This window comes from Colossoma macropomum, unplaced genomic scaffold, assembly GCF_904425465.1.
Source record: "Colossoma macropomum unplaced genomic scaffold, Colossoma_macropomum, whole genome shotgun sequence".
In the NCBI taxonomy this organism is placed as follows: domain Eukaryota; kingdom Metazoa; phylum Chordata; class Actinopteri; order Characiformes; family Serrasalmidae; genus Colossoma; species Colossoma macropomum.
The window spans coordinates 6,073,436-6,094,858 of NW_023494793.1; the positions used below are offsets into that span (position 1 = coordinate 6,073,436).

Genomic DNA, 21,423 nt, shown 5'->3' on the forward strand with positions numbered 1-21,423 from the left:
ACAAGGCAGGAAACCTTTCGCAGATAATCGCATAACACACCTTGCAAAAAACCACAACACTTTATACTATCTCAGAATTCCACAATGCCTTCCACTGCCCCTAATGTAGCATAGGTCTATATGCTGCATTCATACTTACCTAAACAGTCGGCTTTTGATTAAATACCACAACTGACCGAGGGATAAAAAGTGTGTAAACCTATTAGATCTTGACTTTGGTACACTGTAACATCTATCTGAAGTCAAAATGTTGTATTTACCATATAGCACATGTGACAGACTAGGCAAAATACTACAAGCTAATCTTTTCATACTTTTCCTATAAGCTGTAAAACCATCCTCCAAGGATTGACCTACAATCTTGGAACAAATTTGTATCGCTCAATCTAGTCCTTAATTTCACCAAAAAACAATTATAGCACACTGTTGCACAGCACTGCGTCACACTAGGATTACTGTAGAATAAAACAATAAAATCTGATTATTGGCGTCAAAAGATCTTAAACTGTGAAGTAAATAAATAAACTGCTGTTCTTTATTGCAGACATAATCTATATGATTATTCCATGAAAGCGCTGCATCTACACTTTATTAGTATCTACATTTACTGCCCATTTTATCAGCTCTACTTACCATGTAGGAGCACTTTGTAGTTCTACAGTTACAGACTGTAGTCCATCTGTTTCTCTGCATACTTTGTTAGCCCACTTTTACTCTGTTCTTCAATGGTCAGGACCCCAACAGGACCACCACAAAGCAGGTATTATTTGGGTGGTGGATCATTCTCAGTAGTGCAGTTACACTGACGTGTCTGATCCACTCATACCAGCGCAACACACAATAACACATCACCACCATGTCAGTGTCACTGCAGTGCTGAGAATGATCCACCACCCCAATAATACCTGTTCTGTGGTGGTCCTGACCATAGAAGAATTGGGTGAAAGGGGGGTAACAAAGTACATACTCAAACAGATGGACTACAGTCTGTAATTGTAGAACTACAAAGTGCTCCTACACGGTAAGTGGACCTGATAAAATGGGCCATAAATGCAGAAACATAGTAAGTGTATCTTATAAAGTGCTCAATGAGTGTATGTGAACACCAAGGTATTTATAGGACATAACCTGCTTAATTTCCTGACTATGAATTCTTAATGGAGGTGGATATGAATCAGAAGAGAGACCAAAAATAATCTCCTCTGTCTTCTTTGTATTGGTGATGAGAGCATTTTGGCCACACCTATTTATTAGCCTTTTAACACCCTGCTGAAATAGATTAATGTCATCATTATCTATTAACGGATCTAATAACACAGAGTAATCAGAATTTATAAAAATAAAATGATTCAGTTCCTGAGCAATGAGTCAGATCCAGACGCATCCTTATGGTGCTCCAACATTAGTAATGATGGGCAATGATAGTTTTCTTTACTTTGACTTGGTACTACAACATAAATTGTAGAAACACATTTTAATTGCAAACCAAGACTATCAGTTAAGGAACACGCACCTACCAAGCTTTTATATGTAATGCTGACAATATAAATTGATGGTGAATGTTATCACTTTAAAGGTCTATACATGGTTTATTATTGTTCAAGTTCATTATAATTGACCCTTTTAAAAAACCTGACACTCATTAATTGCTACAGTAATCAGTAGATTATTCAATTACTAATATAATCTAGAGCATTAGTCATACTATTGACTGATTATGTGTAGTATCGATTGATGTGTTGATGTGTATATAAACAAGTATCCTAAAGCATGTGAATGAGTGCGTTTGGAGGGGAAAGGGAGAGGTTTCCTACACGCTTCCTGAAGTGCCCAGTGTGAGTGTTTGTATCTTCTGAGTGATGTGTGGTTTCCTGCTGTACCTCAAGCTTGCATTTAAAACAATGACTTGAGCTGCTGCGCATTTGCTTTAGAGTGGCGCTGTGACGCAAAGCCAGGACACGTTAACCAGTTCAACACAATGAGCCTCATTCAAACAAATCAAACAGATGTTCTCTATGTAATTAATCACTTCAGGAGATGGCACTGGACTACACACAACATGTGTGCTCAAACAATGGACTAAAACAACCAGCAGGTACCACCTTTCAGATCTCCAGGAAGCATTCACTTTTTATATCGACCCATATGGAAAGTTACTGCACCACATAATCAGAGCATGTGTACAGAGAAAACTGTACGGTAGGGCTGTAAGACTGTTTCGACGCACATTTTCTGTAACGGTAGAATTAATTATATTGATTATATGCACAATTATATTGATAATATGTTATGTTTTTATCAAAATTCCACATGCAAATTCTTTGGCTAAAATAACATCATTGGGATTTTGTTTACGGCTTATTTTTATTGTCTGTATTTCACTACTGTGTAAATAGTTCCTCCACTTACATTTGTGTATTCAGTATAAGTATAAAATAAAGTAAATATATAATATATATATATAGTAAATAATATACATATATATATAAAATTTAAAAAAAGGTTCTTTGGTTGATGCCATAGGAGATTTGTAAGTTTGAAGAAAATTAAATTCTAAATTCTCCCCAAATTTCTCCCCCAATTTAGTCAATTTAACTAGCTAAAACTACTTTCAATGTCAGCTATAATACCAACAATAAGAGCTTTTAAAAATAAATAAAAAAAAAAAAATATTCTGCACATGGCAATCCAGTACAAAAGTGGATGTACTTACATGCACATTGGTATAAACAAATGCTGCAACAACTCCATGTCAATTTAGGTCAATGTTCACAATACACAATCACACCCTCCTGCAATCTTACGACATTTTGTTTATTTAAATCAACTGAATTCTGTTGTTTTATTGGCTTCCTACCAAAACATCTGCATGACTGCACTGAAGCTGATTCACCATTTGTGCTCAAATCTCCGCTCGTTTCCATGTCATAAGAAAACCTGATGAATCAGATGCAGAGTAGTTTGTACATCATGAGACGTGGTCAAATCTGCGCTCTTTTTTTAAACCAATCTGATGAATAAGTAACATTGTGTTTGGTGTATAGAGGAGACCGGGTATGATTGTAACACTTTGTTTCAGCAGCTGTATCTCACTGAATTTTTGAGCTAGAGGTCTCAAACTTTTATACAAAGTACCCATATTGGCTTCAATTCAATCCTCAGGAAGGATATCACAGACTTCATGAGTTGATGTCAAATACATGGTGTTCCTTTGTTACAACCTACCCCACTACCAGGGTAGATTGTAACACATGTTGGGGTAAGTTGTAACAATTAGACATGAGAGACCACACCATGCAATATGCTTCAAAAAGAGGCTTACTGAAATAAAATAACAACCCAGAACAATGCGTCTCACCCCATGTTTGTGGTTGTTTCATGTTATATACACTATATTGCCAAAAGTGTTCACTCACCCATCCAAACCATTGAATTCAGATGTTCCAATCACTTCCATGGCCACCGGTGTATAAAACCTGCTTCTATAAACATTTGTGAAAGAATGGGTCGCTCTCAGGAGACTGAATTCCAGCGTGGTACTGTGATAGGATGCCACCTGTGCAACAAGTCCAGTCGTGAAATTTCCTCGCTACTAAATATTCCACAGTCAACTGTCAGTGGTATTATAACAAAGTGGAAGCAATTGGGAATGACAGCAACTCAGCCACAAAGTGGTCGGCCACGTAAAATGACAGAGCGGGGTCAACTGATGCTGAGGCGCATAGTGCGCAGAGGTCACCAACTTTCTGCAGAGTCAATCGCTACAGACCTCCAAACTTCATGTGGCCTTCAGATTAGCTCAAGAACAGCGTAGAGAGCTTCATGGAATGGGTTTCCATGGCTGAGCAGCTGCATCCAAGCCTTACATCACCACAAACACACTCCTAAACCTTGTGGAAAGCCTTCCCAGAAGAGCTGAAGCTGTTATAGCTGCAAAGGGTGGGCCGACATCATATTAAACCCTATGGTTTTAATATGAATGGGATGTCACTCAAGTTCATATACGTGTGAAGGCAGACGAGCAAATACCTTTGGCAATATAGTGTATTACTGCCACATGATATGCAAATTTTCTGATCTAAAAAAAAGTGGAGCAGAAAACCTGAGTACATAGATACAAAAGGTTTTTCAGTTTGTCTGGCACCTGTGCTAGTATTCAAATTTACTCCACTCTCCAACCAGCCACATCTCATGTGGAGTTGGTCCATAATACAGGTCTGCTGCCCGAGTTCAACGTTCAGCCAACACTTCCTCCTGCATCTCAGAGAAAAGCCTGTTGCTGCTCCAGTAACCTACACTGAGAAGATCACTGAATCCCAGGTCTTTTGGCTTCTGCAGTGATTTGCAGTATCTGCTCAGTGTCACATGGTGGATCCCATGTGCCTTTACAACTGATCTGACTGATTGCCCTTCTTTGTGACTCCATCGTTTGCTTTTGTTAAACATCGTCTGGCACACCTCTGTCAGTCTTTCTGAGTAGGCATTCTATAAAATTATTAAAATCAGTAAAATGTTCCAAGTTGTACGTAAGGGGATGGCGGAAACATTTTTCAAAGATGTGTTACAACCCACCCCACCCCTGTCAGCCATTGTATAGCTAGCTGACTTAGCATAGTGGTTTGAAATTAGCAGCGGAAAAATGCATCATATTTTGCCGGAGAAACTACAGTTGAATCTAATACAAGTCAAATGGTTTTAGCTGTGATAGTATAAGTACTAAACAAAAAAGTGCTGGTCAAAAAAAAAAATTTTACATCAAAATCCATTTTGTCTCTATAGAATCTGCATGTGCCTGTTTCCAGCCTTGACAACCACCATGTGGGATCGGGGTGGAAGTGGGTAACAACTGAAATGATCATATGAATCCTATCTAATCTCTGGCTGGTGAAATTGGTGGTGTTACTACAACTCTCCCCATGTTACAACGATACCTGGTCTCCCCTATTGTGTGTTTGGTGTCTGAAGGACTCACTTTCATCAGGATTTGGCGCTGAAAGAATCGCGCTGTGTTTCTTCTTCACTTCATTCACCTGGGAGGAGATTTTATCAATGACACTCCTGACCTCCTCCACCTGAAACACACGACACAAACTTCAGCGGCACCCAGTGCTGATCGATTCTTGATTAAATGGGAATCATCGTGTTTTGGATCAGAACTGAGAACAAGATCTGCACTTCTGATTCTTTGACACACCTATTTGGTGAGGAACAATATGTCTGTTTATCAAGATCCTGCATTGCACAGCTAGCAATGTGCGCATAATAGCACATCAGAGATAAACTATAAACAAAGTTATACATAATCAGCTTTTTGAACATAAACAAATACAAACAAAAAGAATTTAAATAAAATTACAAATAACATCTAAATAAAATTATTGCAAAAACCCAACTATGGTCACTGACTGAGACTGACTGAATTTTATGTACTGGATATTTGAGTGCAAATGCTGCAGAACTGACACTGTTCTTGATTTAATTTGAATTGAGAAATGAATGAAGATTGAAATAAGTATGGACGTGTCAAAAAGTTAAAAGGACAGACATTTTGGACCTGAAGAAGCTGGAGCACTACCTTCCTGAAAAAGTCCTCCATGAAGCCTCCTTGGTCCACAGAAACAGTGACGCTGCCATCCTCCTCCTCACCGGTCCTTCCCTAAAGGAAGTAACTGATGTATTAGTCATTAGTCCATCATATCATAAAATATGGAATACATGTGCTCTTGTTTACGGAAACGTCAAAGTGCCATTTACAGAAAGCACATCTGAATGTGGCTCCAGGGGGTGAACCATGGAGTCTGAGTGACTGAAGCAGCTCAGGAGTTCACTTCACTATTTAATATTACAATATTTTCCACTATCATAGTAACAGATGGCATTTAAGATGGTACTAATACAGTTAATAAGTTAGCATTAATAAAGTTAATGAGCTCATTCTTCCTAATTGCTGCTGCTGTGCGCTAAAAGAACATCTACAAACCTGACACAGCTTTTCTTGATTGGACTGTTTTGTTCATTGTCTTCTATGGAAGTTTATTCCCGCCAGGAAGAGAAAAATAAATGCATTTCTTTCCTCCTTTCCTGCTTCTGGCAGCACTATGTCAAAATATTGACTTAGTATCTTGAAACAATGACTTAATTTGCCATTATACTGACTTAGTTAAGGTTACAATATTTTGGTTTTCAAAAAAGAGGACACTGAGGGAGAAACAGGGCAGACAGTAGAAAGCAAAGGTCTCAAAAAAAAGGACAATAAAGTCTCAAAATATTGGCTTATTAAGTCAGAATAATGACTTATTGTCCTAAAATATTTACTTAATATGTTGAGATAATCACTAAGTATCTTGTAATAATGACTTTTTGCCCCAAATTAATTACTTATTTACTAGAAATTCAATTAGATTAATAAATCTTGAGAAACTTGGGTATAATTTCAGAAAGTTATTTGGAGATTCTAACTAACATTTTGACATAATGCTGCCAGAAACGATGAACAAGAAAAAAAAATACTGGCTGTTTTTTCTTCTCTACCGGACAGGAATGGGCTTCCATTTTGGTATCTTAAATTCACAAAGGGCAGTGCACACAGTACGGTAAACACTAAACAGACAGAAAGCCCATTTCCTGAAAGGAAACTTTCTGCTTATTTAATTTCTGTGAATTTTAAACTGTTCTTTAAAAAAAATATGCAGCTTCCAGTAAATGACAAACATTACAGTTACCTGGCAGGCAAACAGCACTAAGCCCCAAGTAGATTTAACTAAATTAAATTAACTAAAAGCAACAAAACCTACTTGGCAACTTGACACTACTTCTTTATATCCATGATGTAATGCTCATTATCTATCAGATATATTTCTAAATACTGGTAAAGCTGAAAAACATCACAGCATGTGTCAATATCACGGCACACCAGTGTTGACCAGCAATATACATCACATAGTCCAAAAACACAGCAGTGATAATCAGGGCTGGGCATCAAAATGCAGTACTTTTATGATCTTGACCAAAACTACAGAGTATAAAAAGATTCCATGTCATTCAGTACTAAATTTCAGAATCTAAGCAGTCGGTCTTATAAGCATCTGTGAACCAATATGCAAGCTTGCACCAAAATCTAGACTGCTGATTGGCTGGCTGAATTGCACTGCATATGTATGTTTCGCCATAACATCACGTTTTTTTCACAACCACTGTATCACTCTGCTGAGATGCCCTTGCTAAGCAACGACTTTGACAGCTGTAGGAGACGCTCAAGCCGTTTGAACGTTTTTACTTCTTACTTTGCCACAAACAGAAAATGGATGCTTTTAAGATTAGATTTGACCGACGCCCGATTTGGTCAGACTCTGAAGATGAGACAACACTAAATTCCCAAACTGTCATCACCACTGAGCAGCTTTTCAGTCGGCAGCTGTGACAGAAGAACAGCTAAACAACCTGGAATCAGCCAGAAATGAACCCAATACCATTCGCCAAACTAAATGAGCTGTAAGATGCTTTACAGACTGGCTGGAACAAAACAACATTAATATTGATCTGGCAAAAAAGACAAAACCGAACTAAACTTGATATTGTGGCAGTTTTATCGCTCAGTCCGCAGGCTGTGCAGCGAGTGAGCGGAGTTCATTTCTGTGACGTAGCAACAAGCTGCTTGTTAAGAAACTATAATTTGGCGGAAGGAATTGCTAACGTTAAAACATATTAAATGCCTGCGACCAAATCACAGCCGTGATGGTATTTCGCGATAACACACTCCCTCTTGTGTTCTACTGCTTAAACATACCAGGGATGCACCGATATGGAAACTGTGGGTCAATGTCGACATCCAATGTTTTTCAAGGACACATTTAATCCTGACGATACATGAACACTTAGAAAATGTGGAAATTGAGACTACAGCTACCAGGATTAGCGCAGTTATTGTATATTTTCACCAAATATCAGTATGAAACATCGGTCAAATCTAAATATTTGTCCAATGCCACTTTACTTTAAAAATAAACCTATATTATTATAAATATCTATAAATATACCTATATGATTGCGATTTGTAGCACAGATGCCAAACTCCAGTATCTCATACTTGCTTTTGTATGCACTTTTGGTTTGTAATCTACCAGAAAGTATCATAAAAGTGTCAGAAGTCAGAACTGAAGTCAAGGTATTGGTATTGATAGCAGTATTAAAATATTTTGAGCGATATCCAGCCCTATCGATAATAACTACACTCTTAAAAAAGATGGCCCTTCAAGGGTTGTTTAGTAATAGGAATGGTTCTTTTTAGAACCTTTTTGAAAATGGTTCTGTATAGCACCAAAAGGGTTCTTCTATTGTTACTATTTTCATACAGCACCATTGTCAAAACCAAATACAAACACATTCTCCATCAATCTGAAGAACCATTTCACTATACAAAGAACCATTTAAGTATGAAAAAGTTCTATGTAGAACTCATGGTTCTAAATAGAACCAATGCCTTTACTAAAGAACACTTAAAAAATCTTTAACCAGACGCTGTCCTATGCGGACCTGGACCTATAACCGATAAACTATGGAGAATTATTTAATTTCGACAGGGTGGTCCTATTTTAATCGGCGTAACTTTTCTAGCCTTTACGGTACTGCTTTAGCGGCCTGGGAGACTCACAGACCAATCGCATGTGTACTTGATATCACAGTCTTACTGCTATCGGCAGATAATTACTGAAAAAATATCAGTACCAGACAGACGTTTACATTTAACTGATATTTCAACCCGATATTTCTATTTATTGTACTCCAAAAGACCAGAGTGTTTAGGTGATGCTGGGCTACAGTGTTAAAATGTCTACATTTTATTTATTTTACTGGATTTATAACATTTTATTAATAACTCTTACATTCAGTGTAATGCTAATCCAGATAGATTTGTTTACCAATTTCTACGTTTTTAAAAATGTTTATGTATCGGCAGATACGCACATGAAAAATATCGACCATTGTCATCAGCCCACCATCCCCATATCGGTGCATTCCTAAAACCCCAGCGATCTATTAGTACACCTCTGTACAGTGAAGTAGTTAAAGTAGTTAAAAGGAAGTTCCACCAATTCTTCTAAACTTCCGAATAATTCAATCCTTCAAATGTGAACAGAGTCATTCAGAGTGGTTTGATGTGAAGTGGTTCGTTGTAGAGAAACGTACAGACTCAGCTTTCTTTACAGTGTTGGTGATAGGAACCAGGGGTCACAATGTCCTATCACCACCACTGTGAACAATTTTGACTCTGTAATTTTCTCTAGAGCGGAGTTTTTCACACCAGACAACTCGGAATGACTTTACATCTCGACTATTTAATTTTGAAGAATTTTTGAAAAACCGGTGGAGTTCCCCTTTAACGGTCAAGTGGCGCTAAGAGGTGGAAAAGGGCCGAAATGTGGACCGTATGTTGGTCCACAAGGACTAGGCTGGGGAGAAACGGCCTTAGACTTTGTAGAAACTGTCCAAATGTACAAATATGATAGAAATATCATATTTATGAGCGATATATCACCTTTACCGAGCAGAAGTTGCTCATGTCAGACTTGTATACAAGCCTCTGTGATCCACGCATCAACTTCTCACACACTTTTCCCAAAGATAGCGCGCAGGGAAGCGAGGCTGAGCTGCGTAAAAACGGCGCTAGTTAGCGCCACCTAAACACGACCAGCTTAGCAGCCTCGGCTAGCAAATGAAACGGTTTATAAACCACAAAGTGCCGCTTTCTGACCTTTCTGACCGCTGAGAAGTTATCAGACTTACTCACCGCGTTCAAATCAGCCAGACGGTCCCTCATTACAGTTTCCTTTTGGGGAGCTGAGCTCAGTAAACGGAGTTATCTAGTGCTGACAGGACGCGCCCGTTCACTTCTATGGAAAAGTCCATCTCCAACATCAGCAGCCACTGAGGAGGGAAAACGACGAAGGTGAAGCCCAACAACGCCTGAAAAGCATTTATAAAGTGGTTAAAATGTGTCTTTCATCGATAAACTAGGTTTGGAAGTGGGTTGGGAAGCTCTAACGTTACTCCTCCCTCCACATCTACACAGTAGAGATGCTTCCTCCTGTCTGTCTTTCCTTTCTTGCTTCACTGGCTGAGCGCCGCACACACACACACACACACACACACACACACACACACACACACAGGCCAATAGCTTGTATTCCTTCTTTGTGGGGTTTTCCCATGTGCTTCAATATGAGTGGATGTAAACACTAACCTCAATCTCAAAAGCAAAGCTTTAAAAAACGCCTACACAAACAGTTACGAAGCTGAAGTTGGCTTCTGACTGAAGGATGGCTTCTTTTTATTGCAACTGACCTGCCTTTCAGTACGATTTTACCATTTTAACTAGTGATCTTAGTATTAATCTCTTTATCACCATGGTCATCCTTATGTCCATGTTTTGTTTTGTTTTTTTTGTCTAATGAATACTTTGTGTACACATAACAATATTATACATATTTAAGTAAATAAATGAAACGATGAAATGAAGTGAGGCAACCATTTAAAACACGATTACAGATTAAGAATCTTAATCTCTGTCTTAAAATATAAACTAATCTGCAGGAGCATGCATCTACCGTCGATCCATTTCATTCATTTGAGGAAACGTTGCCAGGTCGATAACTGGTTTACAAATACGGGATTTGGCAACCCAGATCCACAAAGAGGGATGAGGAGAGGGGTGTACCTGCAAATCCAACTCCAACAAGTCAACCTCTTAAACTCCTTGAGACCACCGGTGGTTCCAAAACGCACTTCGTCATATTCTTCATAACTATCATATTTCATAAGCTACATTCAAAAGATGGGTGTCGTATGAGAGTAACTGTGTTCTTTCCAGTCAAATAGATGGGTGATGTAATTTTAAACCCTTGTAATAGAAGAAGCTGAACTCTGAATTTTTTGTCTACTGAAAGTCGACCCATTTTTCCACAAATCTGGGCTATGAACTGTAAACAGATGGTGTCACCTGGAAAACGAGACAGTTGCTAAAATGCCCTGGAAATATTTGTGAGTTGTTAGAAAACTGACAGTGTAAAGTTGGGCTAGAGGTGGGCAATGTGATGATATTTTATCGTTATCATGATAAATTCCATCATCATGATACACAGTATGCTTTTGTGAGCGTATTGCGGATATCATCGGTCGTGTCAAAGTATCGTGATCTGTATAGTGTCCTGAAAAGAATCGTGATATGATATTTTTGCCATATTGCCCACCCCTAAGTTGGGCTTTTAAGCCGCTGAGATTGGAGTGCACATAAATGCACGCCGACGTACACACAACGTAACATTATAAATGGAGATATAAGTCACTTCTTAGAGTGAGGCACTGACTGACCAGTGCGGGGCTGTTAAAGGGTGTTTAAGGATGTCAGCAGATATCAGCTGTCGTGTGTGTAAGTCACAGAAAATGTCCAGGGAAAGTCACAGAAAATGGTTTTCCAAAAAGAGTGGAAACCCTGTTGTTGCTATGAAAACACGGCACCAATTTTTGCTGATACCTTATGTTACCATTTAAAATGGTCAGTGAATGTTTTATATCTGATTGTCTATACTCATACCTGATGTCTATACTCATATCTGATTGTCTATACTCATATCTGATGTTTATACTCATATCTGATTGTGTATACTCATATCTGATGTTTATACTCATATCTGATTGTCTATACTCATATCTGATGTCTACACTTGTACCTGATGTCTATACTCATATCTGATTGTCTATACTCATATCTGATGTTTATACTCATATCTGATTGTCTGTACTCATATCTGATTGTCTATACTCATATCTGATGTTTATACTTATATCTGATTGTCTATACTCATATCTGATGTCTATACTTGTACCTGATGTCTATACTCATATCTGATTGTCTATACTCATATCTGATGTTTATACTCATATCTGATTGTCTGTACTCATATCTGATTGTCTATACTCATATCTGATGTTTATACTTATATCTGATTGTCTATACTCATATCTGATGTCTATACTTGTACCTGATGTCTATACTCATATCTGATTGTCTATACTCATATCTGATGTTTATACTCATACCTGATGTCTATACTCATATCTGATTGTCTATACTCATATCTGATGTCTATACTTGTACCTGATGTCTATACTCATATCTGATTGTCTATACTCATATCTGATGTTTATACTCATACCTGATGTCTATACTCATATCTGATTGTCTATACTCATATCTGATGTTTATACTCATATCTGATTGTCTATACTCATATCTGATGTCTATACTTGTACCTGATGTCTATACTCATATCTGATTGTCTATACTCATATCTGATGTTTATACTCATATCTGATTGTCTATACTCATATCTGATGTTTATACTCATATCTGATTGTCTATACTCATATCTGATGTCTCTACTCATATCTGATTGTTTATACTCATATCTGATATGATCATAACCTATAAATAAATAAAGCAGATTGTTCTCAGGAGATGGTCTGGCTGGTCCAGCTAAATGGATTAATTGATGACATTTGGACCCTCAGTTGTGTAGAGGCCTTCGTTTCTTCAGCTAATGGCTGAGTGTTTGTTCCTGCAGCCTGCACTTCCTCATGCTGCTCTGCCTCCAGCTGAGGGAGATGTTGCAAGGCAAAGAAGGCAGATGATTTCTGCAGAAGGTGAGAATCCTAAAGTTCATCAGTAGTTGGTAGTCTTACTTGATCCAACAAAAAAAAAAATCATGTTTGTCAAAAATAGCGCAGGCTGATCTTTAATCACATCACATTGACGCTTTTTTAGATTATATTCTTATTTCATTTGTTTGGTTCTAAAAGTTTCTGGGTTAACATTACATCACTGTAATGACAGGCAGGCAGTTTACGACTGTACTTACATGCTGTTTTGGACGATTTGTACTTTGCTCAAGTATTATTGAAGTTGAACACTTGTATTTTTTTCTCAGTTAACTTTCCAAAAGAAGAAAAACTACTTTTCACTCCTTTCAATTTAATTTAGGCCAGGAGACTTCCTCTTATTCTCTTTTCAATCTGTTGTTCTCATACATTTTAATTTATTGTTTCTATTAAAAGATCCAATTAAATTTCTTTCAGTGTAAAATGAAAGTGCCCATAACGATGCTCGTTTTTCTTTGTGATAGTAACACTTATTAGTCACCGCATCATACATGACCAAAGAAAAAAAATATAATTTTCTACGTTAATTTCATCCCAAGGCACCCTTACATAAAATTGCAGGGCAAAACCTTTTAGGAGCTTTAAAACAGCTGGGGCAAACTAGAGAAAACTACCTACACATCATTTATTTATTAAAACATGTACTTTTTTATACTTGAGCATGTTTAACCTCTTTCTGCAGATGCCTTAGTGGTCTCGGCCACCAATCAAATAAACGCCCTGTAGCTCTGATTAACAAGAACACTGTTGTCTCTGTGTGTGTAACGCTGTGACTCTGTGTTGAGCTGCTCGTGAGCAATGAGGGGTAAAAAGGGAGGGGTGAGAACTGCCTGCTGTGAAAACAATTCACACCTCTCCACAAAGACAGTCATGCCGAGGTAAAACGAACAGCACAGCTGCAGCTTTCACGACTTGCTTGCTCACTTGCAAAGATGAAAATCCTGTTCACTTCTGGTTTTGTAAATCATACATATTTACATCAAAATATATTCCTATAACATTATTGAAAAAAGGTCCTCCAAAACAGGCATACATTTCATTTAATGGCTTCTGTGAAAAGGCGTTACATGTAGATACTTTATTACTCTCACTACATTTTTGCCTACAAACTTTCACTTTTAGTTGAGTAAGATTTTGACACAATGGTCCAATTTTCACTTAGTAGTTTTTCTCTGTACGTTTTCCACCCCTGTCCTCCCGTACACAGACCTACATAGGGATGTAAAGCATTCTGAGTAAGATTCACCAAAAAACAATAAGAAATAAATGTATAAGAAGATTTTTTTACAAAAATAGAGAGTAGTGCATTTTTAATGTATTGTAAGTTATACTGTAATCAAACTACATTGCAGTATAATCACAGTTTTGTCCGTATGGTGCAGCCCAAGTATGAATACAGCCTGGCAATACTGTATATTCAATTGAATATTTTGAACTTTCAATTGCAAAACTCCACACCTTGTATCTTTGTTTTTTCCAGATGTCCTCCAGATTGGTGCAGGTATCCAGCAGGTGAAGTCCACAGAGAGAGGAGGACGCAGATGAGACTTGGAGGCTACACTCGCCAACTCATGGAACACGACAAAAAATCCTCCCTTTGATGTTGGGGCAATAGTAGCTATTTCTGCCGTTTAATGTGCCTGTCTCCTTTAGCAATGTGATCTGTCAGTGCTGTCGTCACATGTTTAGATGTAAAAACGTTGATCTAACAGAGCTGAAAATCTGTAGGTTTGTCGATAGCATTTTAAACAAGAAAACAAATACAAATGAATATACTTAGCACAGCATTCCCCTTTTATATTTGAACAGGTGAAACAAATCAATAATAAACTGTCTCGCATTTGTTCAGAAATGATCTTGGTGTGTATAACAACACAACATGGGGCTTTTTTATGTAGTGATAGAAGACATGTTCACACACAAAACCCTAATTCCACATGCCTGTTAATTTTACTATGACCAATGTGCACATGCATGTGTTCCAACTAGAGTTAAAGGGGACAGTGAGATAAAGAATAATGGTATTTTTGGTAGTAATATGGATAATTATTATTATATGTGCCTCTTTGTTGTTTAGTAGGAGTGTCAGGTTCTCAAATTCAGCTCCTGGCGAACTTCATGCACTTACTGTCACGACCCCAGTGGGCTCTGTATCAATATCACGTGGATTTCAAACCACCCATGGAGTCTCGACGTCTGCTCTTCTCTTCCAGCACGATAAGTTTTGATGGAGCCATACTTTTCCTCCCCCACTGACTTAATAACACTGTAAGCTCACACACAAGACTTATGACCCCTCATACAACATAAAAAAACTACTGCTCTCTCTCAGAAAGACAGCTTTGTGTGGAGGTTGATAGTGGATGTGTGTTTCTTTAGGAGACGGTGCTGTGTAGTGAAACCAGACACAGAGAGAAAGTCCAGATCACAGTTATGCTGACCAATGAGCTGTCTCCTTCCTCTCCTGTATGCCTGCAGTTCTACCACATAATTTTTAGAAGGTACAAGCAAGTCAACTACGGAGTTACAGGAATATTTCCCTTCTTTTTTTCTCAAAAATGAAACAGATTTTCCTAATAAATTAGGCTTTAATGGAATGTGGAATAAAGCAGCTGTAAAAAACCACTCCTACTGGAGTAATGCAATGTTCTTCAACTGTTGACACAATTAGGGATGCATCGATACCGATACTGGTATTGGGTATCTGCCAGATACCGCGCTCATTTACTTGTACTTGTAAAAAATATTCCAATACCGCCTGATAATGTGATGTAAGCCCAGTGTACACTGCTGCACTAATGAATGACTGAAGCTGGCATTGAAAGAGGGTCTGCGCACACAGCGAAGTGTTGCTGACCAACAGCATTTGGACGCAAAGTCATTGGTCACTTTAAACATTCTGCCTTGGCAAATTCCCACCAGGAGTATCTTCTGCAATTTTAGCCTGTTTTTAAACACACACAAACAAAACCACAACTACTTCCGCAATATGGGTGGACACGCGTAGGCTAGTAAAACAGAGGCAAAAAAGTCGACATTTGTCCACATGTCGACTTTTGACTGAAAATTATTGCAAGGTATAAACATTTATACATTGACTTTTTAAAATTGTAAGATAGGCTGTAGAGAGACCACATTGTCCTACATATGTACATCACCACCTGGTTTTAGTTTCAGTGCACAGTGTGATACAAGTTAGCAAAGCTGCTGTAGCACAGGTTCTCAGCGTTTCTGCTCAGCACTTGAACACGCAGTGTGTTGTTCTTAATGAAACAACTTTATTGATAATTGTCAGTAGACAAAGCTGTAGAGACTGTGTTTCAGGTAGCATGGTTTTTTGTACGGTGTGAGCATATAAATCATAGGCTTTGTCCGTAAACAGTGGTCCATTCAAACATGCAGTGCGAGTCACCAAAGAAAAAGATTTCTAAAATCATCCAGTGTGTTTCTGGCTTTAGAGGACATCCAGCCCACAAACAAAAGAATCCAACAAGACATACAATTTAACAAATGAGCTCCTTAGGTGCAGGTATGAGTCCAGCTGTCACTGTGCTACAGAGACTGTTGTTAAAAGAGCATAATATGAGCAGGTATTAAACGAAACAAAAACAAAACAAGACTGACACTTCGCCACTGCAGCGGTATTTGATTCAAGGTAAATATTGTAGCATAGCTAGGTAATGCACGTCATTTGAAATCTGACTAGATTTGAATGACTTAACTGTTAAGGCAGATTTCTCTCATTAACACTAACAACTACTTAATTCTAAATAGGTTGCTCCTTATGGTGTTGGTATCAGCAAGTACCAAAAACTATGTACTCAGTCTGAAAACAATTGTATCGATGCGTCCCTAGACACAGTATTCATTAACAGGTAATCATGTGAACTCATTCACCCTCTGCGTTACTCACTGAAGCTGTTCTGTGTTTTGCAGGATTCTGAGGATGCTGAACATGCAGCAGGTCGGCCGCCATTACTACAACCCTGATGACCCCCTCAACGTCCCCCAGCACACGTGTTGTAGAAGTGTTTCTATGTCGGCATGTGTACGATTTTCAAGATTTTTTAGAAATGACCAGTTCAGTGGTCATCGGTTGTGTTGCTTATTCCTTCACAGTTCCCTGCTTAATCGCATTTGATTCAACTACTTACTACCGCATTTAGTAGGTGTGGTTGAGCAGGGACATCACTAAACTGACTCCTGGACTAGTGCATTTTTCTTTTTTTTGTTTCCTTCCTATGCAGACTGACCATCTGGCCTGGCTTTGTGCAGTACGAGTCCAGAATCATGCTGTGTACTGATGTGAGCCACAATGTTCTGCGCAGTGAGACTGTTCTTGACTTCATGTCCAGCCTGAAGCAGCATCATGGAGACCCAGCGTGTTCCTGATGCCTGTACCAAAGAGCTGGTGGGCCTGATTGTTCTCACCAAGTAAGAAATCTCATACTTTTCCACAATGTTTGTTAAAATGTATTTACAAACTCTCAGTTGAAATATTGATTAATACAGCCTGAATCCACGCTGTGACATCATATTTTAAAGATACAACAACAAGACATACAAGATTGATGACGTTGCCTGGAATCACACCCCCAACAACACCTTTAAGAGAGGAGACACTGGGATCTCCTTCAAGGACAACTACAAGACGGTAGAGTTGCTGTAACAGCACGTCGTGTGTCTGTTGGAGAGATGTTTCTTTAACGTGTTTTTTCTGCTTATGTGGCTTTGCAGCAATATGGTCTGGACATAACAGGTGGGAACCAGGTTCTACTGGTCAGTCATATTAGGAAGATGCAGGAGCACCTCCACCGGGACCTGCCTTACTCGTCCCAGAATTCTGCTACCTCACAGGTCAGGCGATAACCTCTTCGATAACATAGAAAGTAACTGTTCCAATGGCATTTTTTGCTTAGACATAATTTAGCATGGAACATTACAAAACACACCCAGCATGATTTCCTGAACTGTGTGCAATTCAGCAAAACCATCCCGATGGTTTAATCATGTAGGTGTTCGCTAACATTTATGACCTTCTTGTCAAACCTTATCTGTTGCTAAGCACACAGAACGAAAAAAACAGATCTACCATATTTTTTCTAGATATAATGACTGAGGATAAATGTCTAGAAAAATGTATAATGATCTTATAATATTCTTACAACAGTCTCAGAATGAGATTTACCACATACAATGACTAGATTTAGTATATTTGTTACAGAACACACCAACAATCAAGACCCTTCAGAAACACAGCAGAGTTTCACTTAAATTCTATCTTGTTCTTATGAGTTGTGTAAAATGATGCCTATTTAAATCTACTCAGGTCTGACAAATGAGATGTGCGAGACTTCCGCCTCATGAAGGATCTGTCCTCTCACACCAGACTGAGCCCAGAACGGAGAGAATCTCGCCTCAACAGATTCATCAGCAAGTAATAAGCAGATTATCTAGTTCACACTACTCCAGAGTTTTACTAACTAGACTAATTTTCTTTGTTACTTTGCAGTAGCCTTGTGTACCATTTTTTTAAAATTCACTTTTTTTCTTTGCATCTCTTGCACCTGAACGCCGCAGACTGGTCTAAGGAGATGCGAGGCCTTCCTCTGATCAGCAGCATTCCTCTGGAGTCCTGGATGATGTTTTACACATGTCATAACGGTGATGTTGCTCAGGCTTTGCTGCAGACCCTTAATAAAGTAGCTGGACCCATGGACATCCGCATGCAGAGAGTGGTCATGTGAGTCTCCATGCTTGTGCACTTCTCTGTAGATCTCTAATCTCTTCTTTTCTTTGCATCTCACTCGCATTCTCTCACCTCTTTCTCCCTCTCTCAGAAATACAGAGGCTCAGAATGAGAACTTTGAGAACAAGCTGCTGAGCCTGACTGGAAGAGTTCTTCCTGCTGAGAGTTCCTAGTAAGCCCCTAGTCCATTCAAAATGGACTGCTACCACGACACTGTTGCAGGCAAGAGATCCATTGCTGCCCTTGTGGCTAGTCTCAGTAAGGGAATGTCCAGGTAAGAACTATGTTCCTGGTGTTTATGGTCTCTTTTATCTGTTAGCACCAGTTTGCCATTTTATACAAAATGTTTGTTTTTTTATAGATGGTTCTCGAAGTGGCCTGGAGGTTACCGTGTTGGCATTGTTCTACATTCTTGCATACGTTTGTATTTTTTTTAACTTTGATCTGTGCAAACGTTACCTCGCATAGTTTCATCATCATTTTTTAAATGGTGTTTGTTTATTAGAACGAACTGCTCCTGTTCTAACTAAGCATGCTTAAGTGCTGACTTAGCTGTTGAAACACATTTTAAAATACTGTTTTTAGATTTACAATCAGATTGATGCTACTTTTTTAAGAATGGTGGATTTCACCTCTTAACCGCTGCATGTTTGTGCACTTTACACTGACAGGATTGCCGCTGTCTGACTAGAACAAAGCATGGTTTTCTAGGGTAGGCTGTCCCAATGTTTGTTGAGATAGAGGGGTAGGGCTGAGTGTTAGAGCTATGTGGCCCTCCAGAGGTTTTTCAGAGGCCAAGTGTTATGAGGGAAAAAAAGGAATACCGGCAAGATGGCTGTGCGAGCGACCAAAGAAACCCACAAATGTGAGTATTTTCTCCGTTAAAAATTACAATAACCATTGTATTTTCTTAGTTTAATGTTGTTTCAATGTATTATGGCCTTTTTCTTCATAACAAGCATAAAAATCGCTAAAAGCATGCTAATGTCTCGGTAGCTAGCTAGCTAACTTTCCCGTTCCACCTTAAATAGTCCAGCAGTATCGACACCTGAAGCACCAGAATGTAACTGCTGCACCATTTAAGGTGGAACGGGAAAATTTGAACAAGAAGCTGGTGAACAGCCGACTACAGCTTCTTATCACTGAAGGGGTGGGTGATGATAAATAATTGTCATATCTCTCTTAGAAAGCAGATGATGCCCTAAATGTAATTAGAGCCCAGCAGTGAGGAGCTGAACTTTTCCCTTCTCTGCCATCACTGAAGACGGGCTGAGTCGCCTACAGAGCAGTGCTAGTAGCTGTTAATGAAGCAACACTGCCCCCTACAGGGCACTGTTACAATATATTTTTTTCACCCGTTCATCCAGTGTTTCTTGTGTCAAGGGTGTTAATAGGGAGTCCCCTTTGTGTTCCCTTTGCTACAGTAACAGTGTCTACTCTTCTGGGAAGGCTTTACACAAGATGCTGGAACATTGCTGTGAGGATCTGATTGCATTCAGCCACAAGAGCATTAGTGAGGTCAGGTCCTGGTGTTGGATTAGTTCTGGACACACCAGCTCATCCTAAAGGAATTGGATGTTACAGTGCTCCACAGACCAATGCTGGGGGGATTTACACCCCTCTAGCTGATGCTTGGCTTGGGCCTGGTGACATTTAGGGCTCATGTGCAGTTGTGTCCCATTCTACTGGTCAATGCTTTTTTTCCTATGGAGATCAAGCTGCAGTTGTGCAGCTAAACACCTGTGTCAGCAATTATGCAAGTAGGTGAATTCACTGATTAGAAGGGCTACTGGCAGACTGGACAAGGAGTAGCTTTATAAAAAAATACATATATAAGGCATCTGAACATTAGAGCCAAGTGAGCTAGATTTCAGCTATCCAGGGTGGTAGCACTCCAGGACCAGGATGGGACAACCCTGTTTGGAACATACTCAAGTATATTAAAAACAACTATTTTTTGATGTAGTGGCTATGAGTCACTTGTAAGGAGTAAAATATTTTGTACAGTATTTTCCCTTCATGGAAATGTAACTGTACAAGTACTCAATTTCAGTAACAGCCACCCAAAACAACACTTAAGTACAGTAAGTACAAATGCCAAAGTATTTTCCACCCCTGGGGCTTGCATGAAGTCAGTGCTACCACAGCATGGTATTGACTGAGATTTTGAATAAATATTCCCTTAATCAGTAATCAGATGGATTAGATATTGTAATCAATAACCAAATAGGTAGTATTGGCTAACAAAGGATATTAATTCTCTCAAAGGGCAGGACTTGGTCCGTCTGCATAGGAGATTCTAGACACTGGAAAGCCCCTGGGTTCACAGAGAGGCCTGTGTGTACCTACTGACCCAGTGAAGAGAGGGGCAAGTTGACCTTGAAAGGTAAAGCAGACTGGTAAAAACCTGTTGAAACCAGTTTGTAGGAGTGAGCTCAACATGCAAATAGCCAAACTGATGGACGAAGAGATGCACCTATTAGAGAATGAGCTAATATCAGAATTTGAGAAGGTGGGGGAGATATCAAACTACCCCAGATAAATGGTATATAAACTGTTGTTTCAAACACTGTGCAGCTGGGTCTCTCTCTGTGCCACTTGATGCTGAAATAAAGAAGCCTTTTTACCTCTTCAACAAACTCAGCGTCTGAAGACTCTTTCCTTTTTGACATCTTTTGAGAAGTTGGACTTAAAACAGTTACCAGTAAGTGTTTAGCTGGAATGAAAAGATTTGTTTTTTTATTCATAATACATTGGAGGCCTGGTGTTGATGGGGATAGCAGTATATACTCCTTGGCCCACACTGTGTTTATTGCAGCTGTTGCATAAATTCCATATTCAAATTGCATATTTGAAGCTTGTAAGACATTCAAATAACAATTTGTGCTTTGCATGCTGCACTTAGGGTGAATGCATCAGTACATGTAATTAGCACTGGAGGAGCCTGCTAACCTGTTATC

At 38.9% G+C, this 21,423-nt stretch overlaps 1 protein-coding gene and 1 pseudogene across 2 annotated transcripts in view; one reads left to right on the forward strand and one right to left on the reverse strand.

The window, feature by feature from the left end:
• stx2b (syntaxin 2b) overlaps positions 1-10,130 on the reverse strand; it is a 30,796-nt gene extending 20,666 nt beyond the window's left edge. For both annotated transcript variants that reach the window (XM_036578289.1, XM_036578288.1), the window contains exons 1-3: positions 9,788-10,130; positions 5,576-5,656; positions 4,973-5,072 (exon numbers count right to left, since the gene is read on the reverse strand). In XM_036578289.1, coding sequence (XP_036434182.1) covers positions 4,973-5,072; positions 5,576-5,656; positions 9,788-9,817 — 211 coding nt within the window. In that variant the 5' untranslated portion in view covers positions 9,818-10,130. The remainder of the gene's footprint in view (positions 1-4,972; positions 5,073-5,575; positions 5,657-9,787) is intronic.
• A 2,466-nt stretch (positions 10,131-12,596) lies between these two features.
• LOC118814027 lies at positions 12,597-18,636 on the forward strand (annotated as a pseudogene).
• Positions 18,637-21,423: the final 2,787 nt, after the last annotated feature.